Here is a 21,406-nt window from a genome sequence, read left to right on the forward strand (position 1 = left end):
ATTAACAGTGTGATTAGTAATATCAACTGCAAGATGTTAACTCTGTTACTATTTTAAAAATTTCGTAAAGAACCTATTACTATAGTTAGCATATGAAAAATTCGTGATAAATGCTTGCTGAATGAAGTCACTGAATGAAGTCCGAACTGTGTGGAGATAGGCAACAAAGGTCAGACAAGGTCAAAGCACTTCTATCTGTCTCAGTTCTTCTGAGAAGGATTTCCTAAGAAAGAATTTTTATCCCTGCCTCTTTTTCTGCCTTTGTGATTGTTTGACTACTTTAAGAGCAACGTAATTTTTCCCCTGATCTCTAGCGCCATTGCCAGAGAAAGATCTGCTTCTCCATTCTGTAATTAAATAAGACAGTATTATGATGTTCTAAATTTCTGCTTGTTATGATTCCAAGAGACTCAGGTCAGGTTGGTAGAACAAATAATTGTTAGGTGCTTGGGCAGTAAACCAGGCTCAGGGCCATGGTTCTGGGGTGAGAATAGATTCCCCAGGTTTCCCTTAGTCTCCATTCCCCCTTAACCTAGCAGGCTGGTTCTCACTTTCTGCCATCATGGCTAATATTCCTGAGTTCTCCGTGGCCACTAACACTCATTAGGTCTTCATTTGCTATAAATCCAGGCACTGCGGTGAAATCAATGTGGAAGACACCTTGAACGAGTGGTCCTGGACCTCAGTCCTTGCTTTGTTCTGCCATTACTAAGTCATGCGACACAGGACATGTTTTAACTAGATCTCGGTTTTCCCCTTGGTCAATGGGGACAAGAAGTGAGTCATTAAGAGCACAGCATTTGTAGTCAGAAATGTGTGGCTTCACGCCTTGGCTTTCTTATGTTAAGAGCATTGTAACTTTGTGCAAATTACTTAACTGCTTTCTATACCTCAGTTCCTTAGTTTATAAAATGACAAAAGTAATAACATCATACGCTGATAAGTGTCAATGAAACAACATCTCTAACATACTTATCAGAGCATAAAACACGCAGTGTCTCATAGTATCTTCCTCCTCCTCCACCTCCTCTTCCTTTTCTTCTCATTATTATTACTATTATTGTAATATTAACCAGTGTCTTCCATGTCTGCAATTGTAATCCGCTATACAAGAACCTTAGTTTGTTTACAGTACAGTATGGAGGTCAGGAATAGATAGCAATGAGCTAGAAAATGAAACAGAAAGTATGATTCAGATCTAAAGGAAGTCAGAGTAGACAGGAACTACCAAATGTAAACTAGAAAAACAAAGCAGATGTCATATAAAGGTACAAGGGTTAATAGTAGATAAAGACACCGATTGGGATACTAGAACAGTTAGACAGAAATTTAGTGGCTATGCATTTAAATGAAGATGAGTTACATGAGTGGGAACCACTTTCTATATCAGAGGCATTCTCCCCAATACATGCAAACAAATTTTAGCCTACAATTTCAAAAATGCACTGTACCATATTTCATGAAATTTGAGTCTAAGTCTATAAATAAGACACACACTTCTTGCCCTTTCAAGTTTTTTGTGGAAAATAAAAATTCAACTCAAACTCAAAAATTCCAGTTCACAGCACATAGGACAGGCCACATTAAACTATGGTATTCCATGAAACTAGTTTGAGAGTTTGAAATCTGACTTATCTGATAAGAAGCAACCCAAAGGGAAAGTGAACGCAAACAAAACTAGACAGATTCTGGGGATACCACTATCCAAGAACGGTGCCGACAAATACACCCTGACCCTTATTTCTGTGAATTTGTTTTCCAGAAATCTGAGAATTCTATTCTTTAAAAATTATGACCTGAATATAAAAGGCATAAAAGTCAGATATTGCCAGTGCAAAGGAATAGTAAAAACAAAACTAATAACCAAAAAAAACGCTTCTTATCCCTGATCTAACGTTTTTCTGCCTCAGTATCTCAGAGGTTGCCAAGTCAGTGGAAAGAAGGTAAATGACAACAGATGGAAAAACACGAAGCATCAGAAATCAGCAGGTTATGATAAATCTATAATGTGTCTTGTTCATAGGGAGAGAAATCTACAAATTCGGCAAAGCGCAAAAAGGGAAAAAAAATATTAACCTCGCCATTTCAAAATTGGCTTTCAAAAATTATTTTTTCTAGAAAATGCAATGCTTTGTTGCTAAATTTGGTTTCCTTTTGTACACTCAAAATCAAATAAATAAGAATCAGGAGTATTAAAATCAAAAGTGGAAATGTGTCTTGATTTCCTCTAAATCTGGAATTATTATATTCCTTTTTCCTTCTAAGTGTAGTACTCTAAACTAGATCTTTCTGTTCCTATCCTTCCTCTAATTGTGTGTGTTCACATATTTTCACCTCACTAAGGATTTCTGGGTCCCTGATATCTGTTTCAAAGCCAGTGTCTAAATGTTGTGCAGAGGACTGCGGACGTTAATGACAGTTATGATACAATCAATACTGCAGTTCGTAATCAGCAAGGTGAGGAATAAAGTACCATGCAACTTATAGAGAAAACATGTGACCTGCTGGTGGTTCTCAGCAAGCTCAATGTCTGACATCTTATATCATGAATCCAGGGGCACTTGGGTCAAATCTAACTGCCATGCTAGATGGGTAACAGATACCTTCTAGGATACCAGTGACAGTGACAGATAGACATTTTAGCTGGCACTTACACACTTCCAACAGAAAATAAACACAGCAAACTTTTATTGGGAATAACACCACAAAACTATAAAGATTTTTAAATGCCGTCCCAAATAAAATGCAACAACAAAACAATTTACAGCCGAAAGGAAGCCAAAAAGAAGATGACAGCCTCAGTAGAACCCTTCAACACTGATTTTTCTGCATGAACATGTGTTACTTTAAATTATTTTATACCATCTCTTAAGTCAAAATGCAAAACTGTAAGGCTCAGGAAAAAATCAGACAGGAGACAGCCAGCAGTACAGATCCCACCATAAACCATGACATCTACACTGAAATAAATTGGTTATAATGGGTCCTTAGGGGCTGGGCAGAGGGCAAACAAACTTGACACATTGTCTGTTCCCTGACAGTGGTCTCTACATCTCATGGAAAGAAGAGCATCTTAAGATTTACAAACAATGTTCTCTACAATTTTTATATTCATTTATACTATATAAATATTGTAAGGCAGTGTTCTCCATGTATACATAATTTTAAAGTTATTATACAGTTAGAAAATAACATACTATTTTTCTAATTTATAACGAAGTTAAAAAGAAATGAGTATTCTATTTAATACTCTTCTTAGTATGAAAACACGGCGCAGTTCCTAAAGATTGCTGCATCATCTGTATCAAAACAGATTGTACTCATACTCAAGCATCTCTGATCTGTTGTCTGTTGCAATGAGTCTGTTTTAACTTATACTTTACTTTTTTAACTTACACTTTATATTGAATAGTATAGCAGCAAAAGAAACTTTAAAAAAAGAGAATAAATCAGCTTACCCTTTATTATCATACATCTGCAAGTTGCCTCTAACAAACATATTTCAAACCTAGAAACTCACTTGATTTAAAAAGTAACACTTTGATAAGTAACAGAAATATTATTTAGTAACATGCCTATCATTTCTATTTACTTTCTTACTTTCAAAGAATTTTATCACCTTATTTTTTGAAGTTTCATTTCAAGTTTCATCACTTTCTTTTTTATTTTATATTGAAGTACAGTTGCTGACAATATTATATTGGCTTCAGGTGTACAATACAGTGATCTGATATTTTTAAAGATTAGGCACCATACAAAGCCATTATATTATTATTGATTATATTCCCCTGCTGTACATTACATCCCTGTGACATATATTATATAACTGGTAGTTTGTACTGCTTAATCTCCTTCACCTTTTTGTCCATTCCCCACCCCTAACCCTCTGGCCACCACTAGTTTGTTAATAATGTCATTTTTTTTCCCTACAAGAGCTGATAACTTTTGACCATGTGAAACACAGACTTGAACATGAACCTGAATAATTGCTGTTTCCCTGTAACTTGTTGCAGAGGAGAACGTAAGCTGTTTGAGAGTTGACATCCAAACATCTGCAAGAATTGTGACTTTCAAACCCAACCAGCCTTCAATAAATATCACAGGCTGTTAAATTTAACAGCATTGAGACCCACCTCAGGCTCAGGGTCAGCACTTGCTCCTTGGACTTCAGTAGATCCCCGACTTTAAAACTGGCATAGCCCAGAAAGCTTCGCTGAAAATAAGAAAGAATGGTTTCCATTAACTTCTGAGGTTCTCAGTATTTTGTGTCACAGCAATCACACAAAATTAGTCTTCAGAAGAGTGAAATGTTAAATCTATTAGCCTGACAAATATTTCATTGACAGAAATACAACCATCAATAATAGATATCCACTTCATGGGGCAAGGTTGAGGGATGCAAATGCATTCTTCTCATTAAAAACAGAGATGAATAGCCAGGAAAATAACAAAATGTCTAACACAGAAGCCAGGACTTTTCCATGAACACATTTTCTCCCCATATGAAAACTGGGATAAAAGAAAAGATGACAGACTTTTAATATTTACCAATGCCGTCCTTGTTCTTATTAGAATTCCTCAAGTCATGGGCAGCAACAACTTTGTATTCCAGATATGAGCAAATCTGTTAGTTGGAGCTATTTTTATGTGGGATTCTGTGCAAGTTATAAATAGAAATGCTACATTTCTCCCCCATCACAGCAATGTTTAAAAGTATTTGTTTCCTTTGTTATTTCTACACTAGCATGGGACAACTTCACTCCAACACACAAAAAAGAATGGTACTTATTCAATTACATTTTCTAAAATTGCTTTTTTAACCTATCATACTGGGTGTTGACTATCTATGAATATATCTATCTTCTAAACTCTCTTACTCATAATATAAAGAATAAAACACTAAATTGGTTTTTCTTTTCCAGGATAAAAATCTTTCATCTCTTTTTAATATTCCTGGCTGCTTGTGATTTAAAAGTCACAATATTATGGTATACCATAAATAAGATTTCTCATTCTCCTTTCAAGGTCAAGATGTAAACATGAAAATGTCAGTATCAAACCCATATTATTACCTATACCATTGCTGCCTAACACACTGTAATACTTTACAAGAAGTCTACCCTACATCTTCCAGAACATTCTCTCTTCATAGGTCTGTTGCCAGCCTGCCCTAGAATGAGATGCTGGACTTAAGTCAACTGGGTCTTTTCAGAGGAAAGTGCGCAGTGATTCCATACATAAGAGGCTGCATCTACACAAAGTGATCCTTTAGCATAGAGAAGACAAGCTTCAGGTCAGAATTTTTCTCCTTCTTTTCAAAGTTCTAACTTAGAAGAACTGGTTCAAAAGTCTTAAAGGCAAACATTTGAAATACAAGTCGGTTGTAAGTTGGAGATGCCTATATGTTAGTGATGATAAAACCTAATTAATTCACTTGAAACTCAAAGAAGTGGTTTAGATACCAAGTCGTCAAACTGGGGATCATAGAAGACTAAATTATTAGGTGAAGAATGTTATGTGAAAACAGAAGATTTGTGGAAACAAGCTGTGATGACATGAGTGTTGAGAGTGAATCAAGGCAGAGAAGAAGTCCACGAGCTGTGTGAGCACAGCCAAAATTTAGGGTGACTTTTCAGTAAGGGGCAGAGAATGTCTAGGAGAGACCCAGCTGAACAAAAGCACTTATGCCACCTCAGCAGATAGCCTACTAGGACGTCCCTGTATAAAAGGGCTCCCCTTCTCCACACTGCTCGTCTCCATTCCTTATCCTGTTGTATTTTTTCTATTGTCACTTAAATATTATGTATTTAATTGTTTATTCTGTCCTCCCCTCAAAATAAAAATTGAGATTTGAAGTTCCACAACGAGCTTTGTTTTCTGGTAACCTCCCACTGCCTAACACACATTAGGTGTGTGATAAGTAGTGACTGACAATAAATGAATGAATGAATGGCATAGACACTAGCTTTCAAGTAATTTATTCTATGAGCTATAAAAGAAATGCTCCTTCTGCAGATATGTATAAATCACTATAATTCACTGAACTGTGGGAAATCAAAACAATTTTTTAGCTTGCGGATTGTATACCGTGGTAGTGAATTTCACTTTAGCATTTTGTATTTTAAAGAGATGTCTTGCTTATTACTCTTTCATCAGTAATTAGGGTTATTAATTTAAATTCTACCCCTCACTCATTATCCTCACTTGAAGAAAATGCTCAACCCATCAGAAATGTCACGGTGTCCCCAAATTTCAAGTTATTTCTTCTCTTTGCCTTTGGAGATTTGTGAAGGAAGGGATGGTTTTAGAATTAAGAAAACAAACTGCACATGCCATGAATGTTAGTGCGGTCTTTTCAGCAATAGAAGCAGCAGATGTCCCAGATGGGAATGTAGCAACGAGAGACAGGTGGAGGGGCTATTTTCAGACATGCGCCCCAGACACACCAGCAGGCACAGCTGCAAGTCGTCTGTGACCACAAGTCATTGAATGTCTCTCCTGCCCACCAGGCCGGGAGCTCCTGTGGAAGCAGGACCTTGGCTCGTCCATCTTCTAGCTCAGCCCATTGTCCGGAACAGACAGGCTGCATGCTACGCCCACTGCTGCACTGTGAGTGTTTGCAGTGTGCCAAAAAGGATGCCTGTGAGTCAACCTTTTCCATCACAACTGTCAGCCATGTGCTTAATCTCAAAGGATATTATCCTTTGAGAGACAGCTTACAGAAATCATACAATCCATTATAAATCAACTTAGGTAATGGCATTATGAAAGCGTGTTAAACCAGAGGAAGTGTTATTTATTCTAAAAATATTTTTTTAATTTATTCTAAAAATAACTGTACATTAGGACTACATGTTGCATAAAATGCATTTAATAAAATCCCCCAGTTTAAAGACAGTGCCTAATTGTTTCACATTGCAATACCGAACTATGGACTTGCCTATACTCTTACTTTCTAGCAGGTTTTTATGTGTTTGCTTCACCTCAGTATAAATAAAACTAGGACCTTCCACATCCCTGAAAGTGGAAAACACATCATTCATTTACATGAATATTCATTGGACTCCTGGTCAAAGAATGAATTACAGAGAAAACAGTCTTCTCTGTTATGAAACCTGAATTCCCATGGAGGGAAAATAGCACACAATGCTAATGCAAAAGAATAACTTAATATAGAGTTATTTTATCTTTACTGTCACTTTAATCATAATCATAGAATTTAAGAAAATTATTTCAAAAAATCTGTTTATATTCCAAATATAACTCAGGGAACAATTTTTTCATCTCTCCTTCGGTATTGTTTCTAAAATTCTTATCTTCAAGGTTTTAAACTGGGAGCTCCAATAACAGTGGAAAATTTAAAAACAAAGAAGAAAAAAAAATTAAAGTGTCACTGGAGTTGGAGGTCTGAAGTGTAGTTCTAAATCCATGATTATGTCCAAAAATGGAAATCTGGGCAATTAAATCACTTCTCCCAGCCCCCAGCCTGGCTGTCCACTGATGGGCACTGTCAAGCTCCGTTTGTCTGTCTTCTCTCTCACAAATCTGGGCCTTGGACAAGTTACTCCACCCTAGTAGGCCTTAGTTTCTGGATGAAAAAGTTGCGTATGATAACTGTATCTTTCTCATAGTTATTGTTATGAGAATTAAAGTAATCCAGGCAAAGCACTTAGTACATTGCTGGGAAAATAGGAAGCACTGCATAAATATTAGCTTGCATAGTGCTTAAGGAAAATATGCCCAGAAGTCAGATGACTTAAACATAAGTCCACTTCAAATACTTTTTGGAAAAGGCAGAGTATTTAAGAAAAAAAGTCTATGAGAAATTCCTATTATAAAAAAGAAAAATGTATGTTTAAAAATAAAAGTTAGATTCAGGGAAATATAAACTAGAATAAATTCTAGTGAAAAAAAGATATGAAAGTTATGTGGTCCTTTACAGTTCTTAGTGTTGAGCACATGTTACCTCTGATTCCTTATAGCTCAAATTTTTATTAGATCATGTGGAATGTTTATCAGAGGCCAAGTCATGTCTGAATGAAATAAACAAATATTAAGACTTGTTAAGACATGGCCAGTCTGTAGATGAAGAGACAGGAACCCATGCGAGTTAACTGGCTTACACCTGGTCACAGAACTAGTTAATATGCAGAGGCCAAGTCAGAATCCAGGTTTCTTGCTCTTCAGTCCAGAATTCTTTCATCCCCCTCACGCTGTGCCTCATTTCCAGGACAGGTGGCAATTGCCTTTCCTTCTGACAGGCTCTCTGCCTGCACTCTGTGCGGCTCTGACCTTTCTTCCCTGCTCATGACAATGCAACACTCACCATTATCATTCTGGTGCAGGCACCCAAAGCAGATGATCATTAAATTGCTAGATGCACGATTTCAATCACACACCTGGCTGGAGAGTGATATCAAGCAGGGTGGAGAATGCAGGGCACCTGTCTCAATCCCTGGCTCTGCTCTACGGGGAGCGTACAAATAAACAGTTCATCCTGCCTGCCCTGGCGGGGACTCAGCGCAAGTCACAGACATCCAGAATGCTCAGCACGGTTGCATACCTGCCTGAAGCAGGTCCTCAATGGTCTGGTTCCCCTGGTACTACACAAGGATCCAGAGGAAGTACTCCCCCATACACATACCTCCATCACCTATGTTCATCTCACAAAGCCTTTATTCAAAGTTTAGGTTTCCTTTATACTACAACTTTCATGGATCTCCCAAGTTTTTCCAAGTACTGTCCAGAGCTGCATTATCCAGCAGGAGCACTAGTTTGTGGCTACTGTGAGTTGAGTTGTGTTCTAAGTGTAAACACAAATCAGATTTATAAGATGTGATATGAAAAACGGAGTGTGAAATATATCATTACTGATTTCTGAATTGATTACATTTTGAAATGATAATATTTTACATATATTGAGTTAAATAAAATATTACAACTAATTTCACCTGTTTTCTTGTTACTCTTTTAAAAGCATGGGCTGCTAGAAAATTTTAAATTACATATGTGGCATGCATTAAATTTCTAGTAGACAGTGTTGTTTTTTTATTTTTAATTTTTATTGGAGTATAGTTGCTTTACAATGTTAGTTTCTGCCATACAGCAAAGTGAATCAGTTACACGTATACATATATCCCCTGTTTTGGCTTTCCTTCCCATTTAGGTCACCACAGAGCACTGAGTAGAGTTCCCTGTGCTATACAGTAGGTTCTCATGAGTTACCTATTTTATACATAGTAGTGTATATATGTCAATCCCAATTTCCCAATTCATCCTCTCTCCCCCCTTGGTATCCATAAGTTTGTTCTCTACATCTGTGTCTCTATTTCTGCTTTGCTAGTAAGTTCATCTGTACCATTTTTCTAGATTCCACATATAAGCGATATTATACATTTGTTTTTCTCTTTTTGACTTACTTCACTCTGTATGACAGTCTCTAGAAGACAGTGCTGGTTTTTGAGGATATCCATAATACTCTGACATATTCTCATAAAACTATATACTGGAACTGTGGTGTAGGTTTTGAAAGGTCTTTGAAGACCAGAAGTTTATATTGTGAGGCAGGCTGATACACAGCACCTCCTGCACATAACTTACAGGATGGGCCCTTTTTCATACTTTTGTACAGGTACTTCTTCTTCCCTCTCTACCTTAACAGACATGGTTGTGTGGTTTCCCACTCTATAGGAAGGGACAGAGGGTACAGGAACTATATGCGCTGAAAAAATACATCACAAAGAAAAAAGAACTGAGAGAATATCTATTACAACTTGATGAACAGTCCAAAGAACACATTAAAGTGCAATTTAGGGCAAAGTCATATATTATAAAATTACATCTTTACTATGAATATACCTCACAAGGTCTCAGAGCACAGATTGGTATCTGCTTGACTAAGTCATCAACAAAGGTGTGGTTTCATCTAATAGATGCTGCTGAAGAATGCAAAGAAATGTATGGAATATATTTGAAAGATTTATAATAAAAAATTTTAGCTCATTTTTTAAATTGGAGTACTTAGTGGCTAGAGTCCTTGGCACATTGTAATGGCAGAGCCATTACCTGCTCTATGTTCTTGGCCAAGAACTTAAATTCTCAAGAATTTTTTCAGTATCCAAAAGAATATTTTGGAGGAGTGATGAGATGTATATTAATCAGCGGTACTTCACAGCTGCTCAAGGTGTGACAATTTTTCTCTATCCAGAATATCATGTACTCTGAAGGTGTACTCGATTCTTACCATGTTATTGCAATTATTTTTAGACACCCCATCCCTTTTTATTCTGGTGGTTCTAAAAAAATATAAGATGGTTGGCAAACCAAAATCATGGTATGCTTCCTAATGCATTCAATACATATATCATGATTTGCTAATTTCCGGGCACAGAACTAGGGCTATTAAAGGAAACAAAATATACATGATCTTTGCAATCATGGAGTTTAACATCTAGTAGGAGAGTGGAGACATTACTAATATCTAATACCCATTCTGCCCAAGTTGCATTACTAATAGCATCTTGATTTTGTTTAAATGGGAATTGTATCCCGATTCCCTTCTACCCCGGGACTCTGATCTTCTCAGTGATTATGTAAGTGGTGGGACAGTTGGCCCTCTGTACCCTGGGATGCAGAACCACTGATATAGAACCCGCAGATATGCAAAGCCAACTGTAAGGGACTTGAGCATCCATGGATTTTGGTATCCGAGGAGGATCCTGGAACCAATCCCCTGAGGATATTGAGGAATGACTGTATACCAACTGAGTTTTCCTTTCCAGAATTGAAGGAACAGGATGAGTTGCTCAGAACCTTTTCAATTTGGAATGTGATACCTGGAAGTGTAATGGTCAGACTGTACAACACTTTAAGAAAGGAGAAGCATGACAATGGACAGAACCTGGTTGCTTTAAGTCATTTTGAGTAGCTGGAGCCTTGGGCAATTTCCCCATGACTTTTCTTAACATGAGAAGAACAAGTCTGTTACCTACTGTTCATCCAGTTACTTGCTTCTGAATGCATTCCTAACTGATACAATAGGCATGTCGGAGAATGCCCATTGAAAAGTTTCTTTTGGTCCAGGAATTATAGAAGAGTCTTTGTCAAAGATGAGGACACAAGATAACAAATGTTCCACATTATAAGTTCAGAAAACCTCATCACAGTGCCTAAAAGGAGCCAGTTTAGAGAAACTGGTCTATTAGTAACACAGCCAGTTCATATAAAGGTAGTGTTAGAAGAGAGAGGTCAGAATTTGGGGAGGATACAATTTAGGAAATGAAGCGGATCTCTCTCTTCATTACCTTCAGGAAGACATATTTATCTCCAAGGCCAAAACCAAAGTCATGGGAGTATGGACCCAAAACATGACTTATGAAGCTTGAAGGTGTCCAAACCATCTCTGCCTCTGCTGTGTTGGGAGCTGGTGATCGTGTCTCCTTTGAGAATCATTGATTATCTAGTACCCAATGCTGCTGGGGCTCATAGAAACGGTCAGCAGAGACATGGCTCAGCCAGAACCAGATCCCCCATGATGGGAAAGTATATAGTGGGAAGGGGCCTCCAAGGCCTCCAGAAATACCTATATTTGTGGTCACAGGAGAGCCAGCATTTCATTCTGCCACAAAGAGAACTCAGGCAGATTAGGTTGAGAAGCATCAAAACCAGCATAAAGGGCACCACACCTCATGGTGGGGAAGCAGAGAAGGAACCTCTCCCCTTTCCTTTCTCCTGAGCAACTGAGCAATGAGAGGAGGAAAGGGGAGAATGTGTGAGAATGGACCATTCCCCCTCCCCCCACCACAAGTTGCTAGAAGCACAGAGATGTCTACAGCCTGTAGCGGGAAATGGTGGAGGAGAGGGTGGAAGAGAATAATTTAAAACCAGAGAAGAGACTCAAGTTTTAAAATGAATAAGATGCATTCCATTCCAAGAAATTGAATGAGAGAAAAAATAGGGGGGAAATTCATACAATTAGGCCAAGATGTCATTAAAATCTCAAGCAAGGGGGATTTAACACAGAGAAATTGTGGAACTGAGCAGTTAGAGGAAAATAATTAAACCAGCTCATCTTTCTTGAACCTCAAAAAATAAATGGGAATTTAAAAAAAAAATGATTAACTTATTAAGAGTTATAAATTTCATTCTTTTTTTTTTTTTTGCCATTTGCAACAACATGGATGGACTTGGAGGGCATTACGCTAAGTGAAATAAGTCAGACAAAGAAAGACAAATACTGTATGATATCACTTATATGTGAAATGTACAAAACACAACAAACTAGTGAATAAATCAGAAAAGAAGCAGACTCACAGATACAGTGAACAAACTAGTGGTTATTAGTGGGGAGAGGGAAGGGGGAGGAGCAAAATAGGGGTGGGGGCAAAAGGGTTATTATGGGATTATATGAAACCACGTGTGTGAAACGTTTGAAAATTGTAAAGCACTATAGATTATTTTTTTTGATTAAAAAAAAGAGTTACAAATTTCAGAAGGCCTTACATTATATGAAGGAACTGTAAAGGGTGTGAGGACGGCTTGCACTGGCGGTTCTAGTTTGAAGGAGGACGTCTGAGTGGTCGTAGGCAAAAGGCCTGTGACCCGAGTCCTGAGCTGGGAGAGAGCGCCAGTGGGGAGCCAGACAAGGAGACCGCATGTGTCCTGCAGGGACAGAGGCCTGAGGCTGGGAGGACTCGCTGGTTCCTTGGGAGAAACTCTAGAAGCCCAGGTAGTCTTGGCACCAAGATTGGCGGTGGAAGTGAGAGCAGCACAAGAGGCTGAAGGGACTGGCAGGAAACAAAGCATGAAGATTCATTTAAGTCAAAGAGAGTTATTCAGCCTGTTCCAGGAAGAAACTAGAAGGCTGTGTTCGGCATGAGCGAGCACGAAGTACTCTTTTCCTTCCCCTACGCTGAGAGATGCCGAGGTGGCTGACTCACTTCTCAGCCAATGCAAGGCACGGTTTCTAGAGGGTTCCCTTGGCCGGTTGGGATGGCAGCTGTTGCCAATGAGGAAATGAATGCTACCTAGTACAGGGCTCCCCACACCCACCGGAAGAAGGTTGCCAACTGCCTGTAGGATTTCAGGGAATTTCAAATAGGCCTTTCCGTTGGCAGGGCCTCTTAGACTCAACTTACTTCTGGACCGTTTCCACCTTTCTGAATGCAAGATCCCAGGGACCAGCCTGCTGGGCTATTCTTCAGGAGCCTCCGTTGCCTACTCTAAACTTGTCTAAGCAAAATTACCTGTTACCCTCTTGCTCTCCCAACTTTTAAAAGCTTGAGATGCAATGGCTCAGATGCAGCAGGAAAACCTCAGCTGGATTTTCCAGCACTGGGCTGCCCTTCGGTGGCAGCTTCTGTTTCGACCTGCCCTACAGTGTTGAAGCGGCTGGATGCAGAAAACATCACAATCCCACGGCTAGTGAGCCCTCTGCGTCCTTGCGGAAGCAGTCGAGCTCACACCTGCAATTTCCCAGCCTCCTGGTGGTCCAGGAATGTTGGCTCCGAATCACAGCTCAGTTACCTGCAGGGCAATTTCTAGACTCATCTCTAGCCAGCTGAACTAAATAAGAATTCACTTGAGGATGATTTTCAGGAGACAAGGAATGAAGTCCATGCAATTCCGCAAATACGTGACTGTGTCTCCTTGCATGGTCACACCCTATTAAGTTAACTCAATTTTATTTGTCAGCTAGCAGGCAGGAGGCCAGAGAAAACCCAAATGATTAGCTTAGAAGTGATGTGTGTGCCTTTTGGAAACAAAAGAAACACTTACCCCAACCTCTGGCGGGGGATCCTTATGTTCAGGGAGGACACCGGTTCTAACCTAAGGAGAAAAACAAACACTTTCTGTATGACTTTGGAGTAGAAACCAGTGCAGAAGCTTCACACAGGTGCTGTTTGCATTTTCCCTCATCTGACGTCAATTCAGACTCTGTGGTTAATCATTCTGAAGGTACCTGTGTATGACATCCACTGTGGGCAACAACGACGCTATCCTTTTATAGTTCCTGAACTTCCTGAGGTTCTTAAGCAGACAGAGTTCACCCCATCACTCCTTGTCAAATATAGAGATATCTGGGCTTTAGGTGAATCACTTTTAATATCCTTGAAAAGCAAAGCTCATTCGACATTCCAGGGAAAGGACAGAGTTGGCATAGAGAATGTCATTCCATGAATGCTTATAAATATTTATTCTCTTTTAGGATATCTCTCTCTCTTGAGAATTCTGGGCCAAACTGTGATATACCATCATCTAGATTCCTTTGAAAACTAATTCTCAACTGTGGGAGAGGATAATAGTGTAAAATAATTAGTCATTTGGGGAAGCTTTTCATATGTTTAAAAAGCATTCCAGGTGAAAAATCAACTCCTTAGATGATAAGTAGACATATTTCTTCTAGTGGGTGGTGATTCTCAACCCTGGCTGTACATTAGAATTACCTGGGGACCTTTCAAACTACCTGTACTCTTCCCTGTTCATGGATATTGACCCTAATGTATAGTTACGAGTCTATGATTCTCTAAGAAAAAAGATGTTTCCAATAAAAAGAAGTCACAATTATCTTTCTCACTTAAGAAAAAGCTAGTAAAAGCAGGAAGAGAACATAAAAACCTAAATCTAGTATATCTAAATTTGAAGTAAGGATGAGATAAACAAGTTAAATGAATACACAGCAACATAAAAGAACACTGTGTTTAATTGGAGAGGAGAGGGCTGTGGGGAGGGATGGGAGAGAGGAACCCAGGACCATATAATGGATCAACATTTTAGGGGGTCATTTTAACAAAATCCCTTTGGAGGTGCAGCAAGGGCAATCATACTCTTTGTTTCTTTATGACAGATCCAGCATTGTCACTTGTACAATTTGTCAGTCATTATGACTCAAAATTGTTCACCATTATTTTGTCACACAAAATAATGACAGGAGAGATCCCAACAGAGTAAACAACACAATTGACAGAACAGGCTCGGCTCAGGATTTCACGACAGAGAGCTCACTGTTTAAGAGCATTTCCAGGTTAGTAGCTGCATTAGCGTTCTTTGGTCCAGAATGTTCAGAGGTACCCTTCAGTCTCATTATCTGGAAGTCATTAGCTGGCCTCAAAGGATGAGGAAGCTTGGAAACTATATATTAATACATAGTGCGCTGTAATGGACCATATAGTGTGTGTGTGTACACACACAGACTATATAAATACAGTGTGTGTGTGTGTGTGTGTGTGTATAGACTATATACATAGCATGTGTATATACACACACACTATATACATATATACATATGTATACTAGAATAAATTATATACATAGTGAATAAATATTCACATACATGCAACTCATACACACACGTATATATGTGTATATTTATACATCATTTTAAGAAAATATTTGATATCCAAATAACATTACTGAAAAGGATATATAAATATAGTACATGTATATATACATATATAGACTATATACATAGTGTGTGTATATACACACACACTATATACATATATACATATATATATATATCAGAATGAACTACATATATAGGGAATATTCACATACATGCAACCAATACATACATGTATATATGTGTATACTTATATATCTTAAGAAAATATTTGACATCCAAATAATATCATCCAAAGGGATATATAAATACAGTATGTGTGTGCACATATATATACATATATGTATATATTTATATAGACTATACACATAGTGTGTGTATATACTTAACACTATATACATATATACATATATATACCAGAATGAACTATATATACAGTGAATAAATATTCACATACATGCAACTCATACACTAATGTATATGTGTGTATTTATATATCATTTTAAGAAAGTATTTGACGTCCAAATAACACTATCCAAAGGGATATGCTTGAACTTAGAAATAAAGTGAAAGAAGTCCAAAACTGTTAAACATATGGAGGACCGCATATAGTGTGTGTGTGTGCGTGTGTGTGTAGACTATGCAATCTAATGTTGGACAAAGGTAGAATAATAGTGACAATTCCTGCAACATAGTCATTAAACTCCTAAATTTAAATTGATTTTATCAGTATAACATTTATTTCTTAAATGTTAAATAAATATGAATAAACTATATAGAAAAAAAGATTTTTAACACAAAGGTGTATACTATGAAAAAGTCTAAAGATATTCACAGACTGGTTTGCCATATCCAGTGTGTGCATGTGTGTGTGTTTGTGTGTGAAGGAGAGAGAGAGAATGAATTTCACTTTACATAATAAAAGTATTTTTGAAAAGTACATGTACATCACATTTTATTAAATCATGGCACATTTAAATCACTAGCAGAGCTCTTGATTTAGAGGAACTGAAAGACAAAATTATAAATCAGTTTTAAGTTGTACAAAGTCAAATTTTTATAGGAAATGTTTGTTTAAATCAGCATGTATGTACAGTTCTAAAACCTTTATATTTAAGGTCAGTACTACTTATGTTTAGCATATAGGTTACATATCGATGATGCTTTTCTTGCATATCATAAAACCCTCCTCACAGTGAACACAAACTAGGTGGCAAACATTGGGTTTGTCAGTGAATAAGGTCCCATTCCTTCTCTTCGGGACTTCAGAGTCTGGTGGGCAGGACAAATGTATGAATAATCCAGGACAATGTTGTAAATTCCATAATGGAAATGTCAGCATTTTCCTGTTTGCATTCAGAGTGAAGAGTAACTAGTTCAGCCTGTAAGTGTCAGGAAAGGCTTCACAAAAGAGGTGGTGTGGGTTTTGAACACTGCATAACAGTTTTAGGTAAAGAAGGATGCGACAAAGCAAGCAAGATGTTATGTATCAGGCATGCGGCATGGAGTCGTAAAAGCCCATCTGTGTTGGAAAAGAGTGAGTATTCTGATGATGCTATAACACGGGGGCCTCTAGGGATGTGACAAAAGCCGACTGTGTTTGGGGAGAGAGGTTGGTGGCCATTTGCTGTAGAGGTCCATCTATCATGTTATGGAATCGGAGCTGTACGCAATTTCTAGGAAATCTAGCAAGGCGTTCAAGTAGAGAGGAGTGACGTGATCGGAACCCCCTGAATCATCCCAACTCTGCCCAGAGTTACCTCGGTAGAATTATTTAACCTCTTTATGCCAGTTGCCCTTTGCCTTTATGTCAGCTATCTTTAACACGGGGTTAATAAGAGACCCCATAAGTTGTCACGAGTATGACATCTTTTCAGCACTTTGAACAGTACTTAACACAGAGAGGGAAGGAGGGAGGAAGTGAGAGAGAAAGGGAAGGAGGAAGAGAGGAAGTGAGGGGGGAGGGGAAACAAGAAAGAAGACAAAAGAGAGAGGGAAGAGATGACAGAGGAAAGATGGGAGGAAGCAGAGAGACAGGGAGACAGGACCAGAGGGAGGAATATGTCACTGAAAAAAAAAGAACATAAATAAACCCTGGACAGATTTAGCTGAGACCTCTTGGTGAGAAAGGGATGAAGCAATGGCTGTCACTGTAGCATCTGGAATATTCCAGTTCATCGGCAATGTCATGCCTCCTGAGATTTACTGGCCTTCCTTAGGAATTCATTTTCCCTTTTTTGGTCTTATTAGCAGTTCTTCTCCCTGTTTTTCTTCACCATACCCCTCCCTGTCCCCTGTCCCTTCCTGGAAGATAAGAATGTCTGCCTGACTACATGTTTAGAGTTCTTATAACTTCCTTTTGTCTGGATTTTTATGATATCAAATAAAGCAAGAAAGATCAATTACTAGAAGAGGTCATGTAGAAAATTATATATTCCGTCTTGAATATTTCTTAAGGTTCCTGTGAAACAAATTCATTTCCTTCTCTATCAACTTCATAAGCTCAACATTCTATGCACTAAATTTACCCTGAAAAAAAAAAAAAAAAAGAGAAACAACCAAAGGAAAATCAGGTAGCATATAGTGAGTGACACTCTTTCATCAAATCCTTATAGACTAGTTCATAAACTTTGTTTCCAAGCAAGAGGCTACTTGGGCTACCACTGCAGTGGCTGAACACAGCACTCCGGTCTATGGGGCACAACTTATTAAAAGAGTCACCCTTGCTACAAAGAGCCTGGGCACAGCTACCCTGAGCCAGGGAGGAGGGTGATTGCTGTATTTTTCATAGGTGAGTGGTGCTAGGATATGGTTGGGTAACCAGATCCACAGAAGGGGAGGCCGTGCTGCCATGACGCTGTGCACCAGGGTGTCCAGGCCTGGACCTCACTGGTAGGTGAGGAAGGAGCAACCTTCCGCTGGAAGGCAGAGTGGAAGATGTTGGCAATAGTGGAGGCATACCTCGGGGCAGGGAGAAAGCCCAGATTCTTTCCTCAGGCTATTGTCAGATCTGATAAGATCTCTGATAATGAATGTGTCACTGAAACACATCCCTTTTTTCTAATGAATGCATTACTCTTATTCTTTCTGTATCTCAAATTAAAATATATAATATCATCACATTTACTTGTTCCACTTGGAATGAGATACAGAATTGCCTTAATATTCAAACACATGGAAATCTGACTGCAACAGAAATGTTTAGCCCTCTTTTTTTTTTTTTTAATTTAATTTATTTATTTATTTATGGCTGTGTTGGGTCTTCGTTTCTGTGCGAGGGCTTTCTCTAGTTGTGGCAAGTGGGGGCCACTCTTCATCGCGGTGCGTGGGCCTTTCACTATTGGCCTCTCTTGTTGTGGAGCACAGGCTCCAGACGCGCAGGCTCAGCAATTGTGGCTCACGGGCCTAGTCGCTCCTTGGCATGTGGGATCTTCCCAGACCAGGGCTCGAACCCGTGTCCCCTGCATTGGCAGGCAGATTCTCAACCACTGCGCCACCAGGGAAGCCCTGTTTAGCCCTCTTGCACAACATGAGTTTTTGGAGAGGAAGCTGCTCAGTCAGGATTTTATTTCCTAGGATGCCTTGTATTGACAGATAACCATGTAACTAGTTCCTATCAATAAAATATACGTATAAGTGATGTTTGCCGCATCTAAACTGGATTTTTCAGAAGTGGGTCTAGAATGCCCTCTCCATTGTCTCTTTAGGTGACTGCAGAGCTGCACCTGGGTCCCAGAATGACCATATAAAAGAAAGCCATCCACCATCCATCACTACCAGTATTAGGCTATCAAATGATTGGTTAGCTTTCTAGTGCTGTGTAAAAAATAACAACAAACTTAGCTGTTTAAAACAACATTCACTTATTAGTTCACAGTCTGTATGTCAGAAGTCCAGGCCTGGTATGTCCGGGCTCTCCCATCCAGTCCTACATGCAAGGCTCAAATCAAGGTGACAGCTGGCCGTATCCTCATCTGAAAACTTGTCTAGGGAAAGGTCAGCTGCCAGCTCCCGCAGGCTGTTAGCAGAACTCAGTTCCTTGCGGCACTAGCACTGAGGTCCCCGTTATCTTGATGGCTGTCAGCTGGAGGTTGCTATAAACTGTTGGAGGCTGCCCTCGTTCCTTGCCGTGTGGCCTCCTCCATCTTCAAATCCAGCAATAAAGAACCTCGTTTGCATCAAACCTTCTTGCACTTCAGATCTTCAGATTATGTACAACATGGGGTGGTACCTTGGGGCCATCTTAGAGGTCTGTCCACCACAATGATAACAGCTAAATGTCCATTGTGCTAAGACACTGAATTTGGATGTTTAAATTTGTTTTAGCAGCCAGCATAACTTAGACCACCCAATGGTTGTAAATGAAATTTTGAATTCAGTTTATGGCTATGAAGAAATGAAGCAAAATAGGTCATATTAAATCCTAATTCAGTATTTTAATGTCAACAAACAGGCATTAACTACTTATTATGACCCAGCCACTATTATAAACACTGGCAATCTCAGAGATTAAGAAGACATCGTATTCCTATAGGCAATACTAATAACATGGTTAAGAGTCAAAATATGCAATAATAATTGTTAAGCATTTTCAACTGTCTAAAACCTATCAGCCACTCAGATACTGATTTTCCAACTGTGGATGGAGAAAATGATCCATGCACAAATGTCAACAATTGAGACCACAGAATATTAGAGATGGAAGGGGTCTTAGAGCTAACCTAGAAAAACTACCTACGCAATGTGAAATGTTTATCTGAAATACGCCTGAGAAGTACATTTAAAATTTCTCCTTGAACACGTTTAATCTCTAATTTACTATCTCACTAATTAGTATGGTAGAGATAGTGTTACAAACTCACATACCCAAAGGCTCCAAGCATGTTAAATTAATGAAAGAAGTGAACTGGGTATAAGAGACAATAGGGATTGGAGAAGACTCTGGCAAAGTAGAAATCACATTCGCAGTCTATAAGGAGCAGCAACTATCTAGCTCCAGATGATAAAAAATTCCCGAGAAAAATTTCTTCAACTATCAACTGTGGGTAAATCATACTTCCTTTGCAGGTGGGCTGTGACCAGCGTTTACTTACTTTTACCAGAAATGGGCCTGGTAAATGAGGTGGCTGGTCAAAGCAGCTCCAGTACTATTTTAGTAAAAATAAGTAAACAAATAAAAGTGCTACCCTAAAACAGTTGTTCTTAATCTTGACAACACATTGGAATCATCCAGCATAATTTTAATGCCAATTTCCAGGCCACATTCTAGAATAATTACATCAGAATCTCTGAGGGAAGGGTCTGTTCCAGCATCAGTGTTTTTTAATGCTTACTCCCCACTTGATTCCAATGTGTAGCCAAAGTTCAGAACTACTGCTCTAAAATAAATGAGCTTTTTTGAGTGTGAGCCTCATAAACTAACTCCAAATCCTATACAAGTTCACAAAAATGCACTGTGCAATGGTCAAGTGATAGAATAAGTCTTCCTTTGGAAAAGATTTTTTTTTTAAAGTTAACAGAATGTCAGAGCTGGAAGTGATCTTAAACATTATTTATTGGGCAATTTTTCTTAAACTCCAATGTATACACTCATCACCTACTGGTCTGTAGCTGGTCAGGAGGATGGTCTGAGGACTGTCCCCTGGAAGCTTGTTACAGAAATGCAGAATCTCAGGCTCATTCCAGACCTCCTGAATCAGAGTCTTCATTTCATCAAGGTTCCCATGTAATTCATATGCATGTTTATGGTCTGGTCTCGAGTACTTCCGAGTGAAACAGGTCACAGATGAGAATGGTAGATATTCATTTGCAACTAAACATACTTAAATAAGGAATGGGATTTATTCTTCTGGTTATAAAGGTAATTAGTAATTTTTTTAATGTCAATCATCTGTAGAGCTCCAGATAATATTTTCTTTCAGGCATGTCTTTCCTTTGTTATGCTTTGTTACATCATGTTATGGCGAAGCGGTTGCTCTTGTCATCAAGTCAGGGATTGATTTGGGACAGAGCTAGTCTGGAATTCTAGTAAGACTCGGTGTTGTAGGCTGAATCTCCACCTCCCCA

The 21,406-nt window shown here is 38.6% G+C and overlaps 1 protein-coding gene across 9 annotated transcripts in view; it reads right to left on the reverse strand.

The window, feature by feature from the left end:
* INPP4B (inositol polyphosphate-4-phosphatase type II B) overlaps positions 1 to 21,406 on the reverse strand; it is a 745,855-nt gene that overhangs the window by 233,561 nt on the left and 490,888 nt on the right. For 8 of the 9 annotated variants that reach the window (XM_036853321.1, XM_036853318.1, XM_036853314.1 and 5 more), the window contains 2 exons: positions 13,777 to 13,827; positions 4,134 to 4,213 (listed from right to left, as the gene is read on the reverse strand). In XM_036853321.1, coding sequence (XP_036709216.1) covers positions 4,134 to 4,213; positions 13,777 to 13,827 — 131 coding nt within the window. Of the gene's footprint in view, positions 1 to 4,133; positions 4,214 to 4,548; positions 4,605 to 13,776; positions 13,828 to 21,406 lie in introns of those variants that run through there. The other variant, XM_036853323.1, reaches the window with a different exon arrangement.

The sequence above is a fragment of the Balaenoptera musculus genome, chromosome 5, assembly GCF_009873245.2.
Source record: "Balaenoptera musculus isolate JJ_BM4_2016_0621 chromosome 5, mBalMus1.pri.v3, whole genome shotgun sequence".
Taxonomy (NCBI): domain Eukaryota; kingdom Metazoa; phylum Chordata; class Mammalia; order Artiodactyla; family Balaenopteridae; genus Balaenoptera; species Balaenoptera musculus.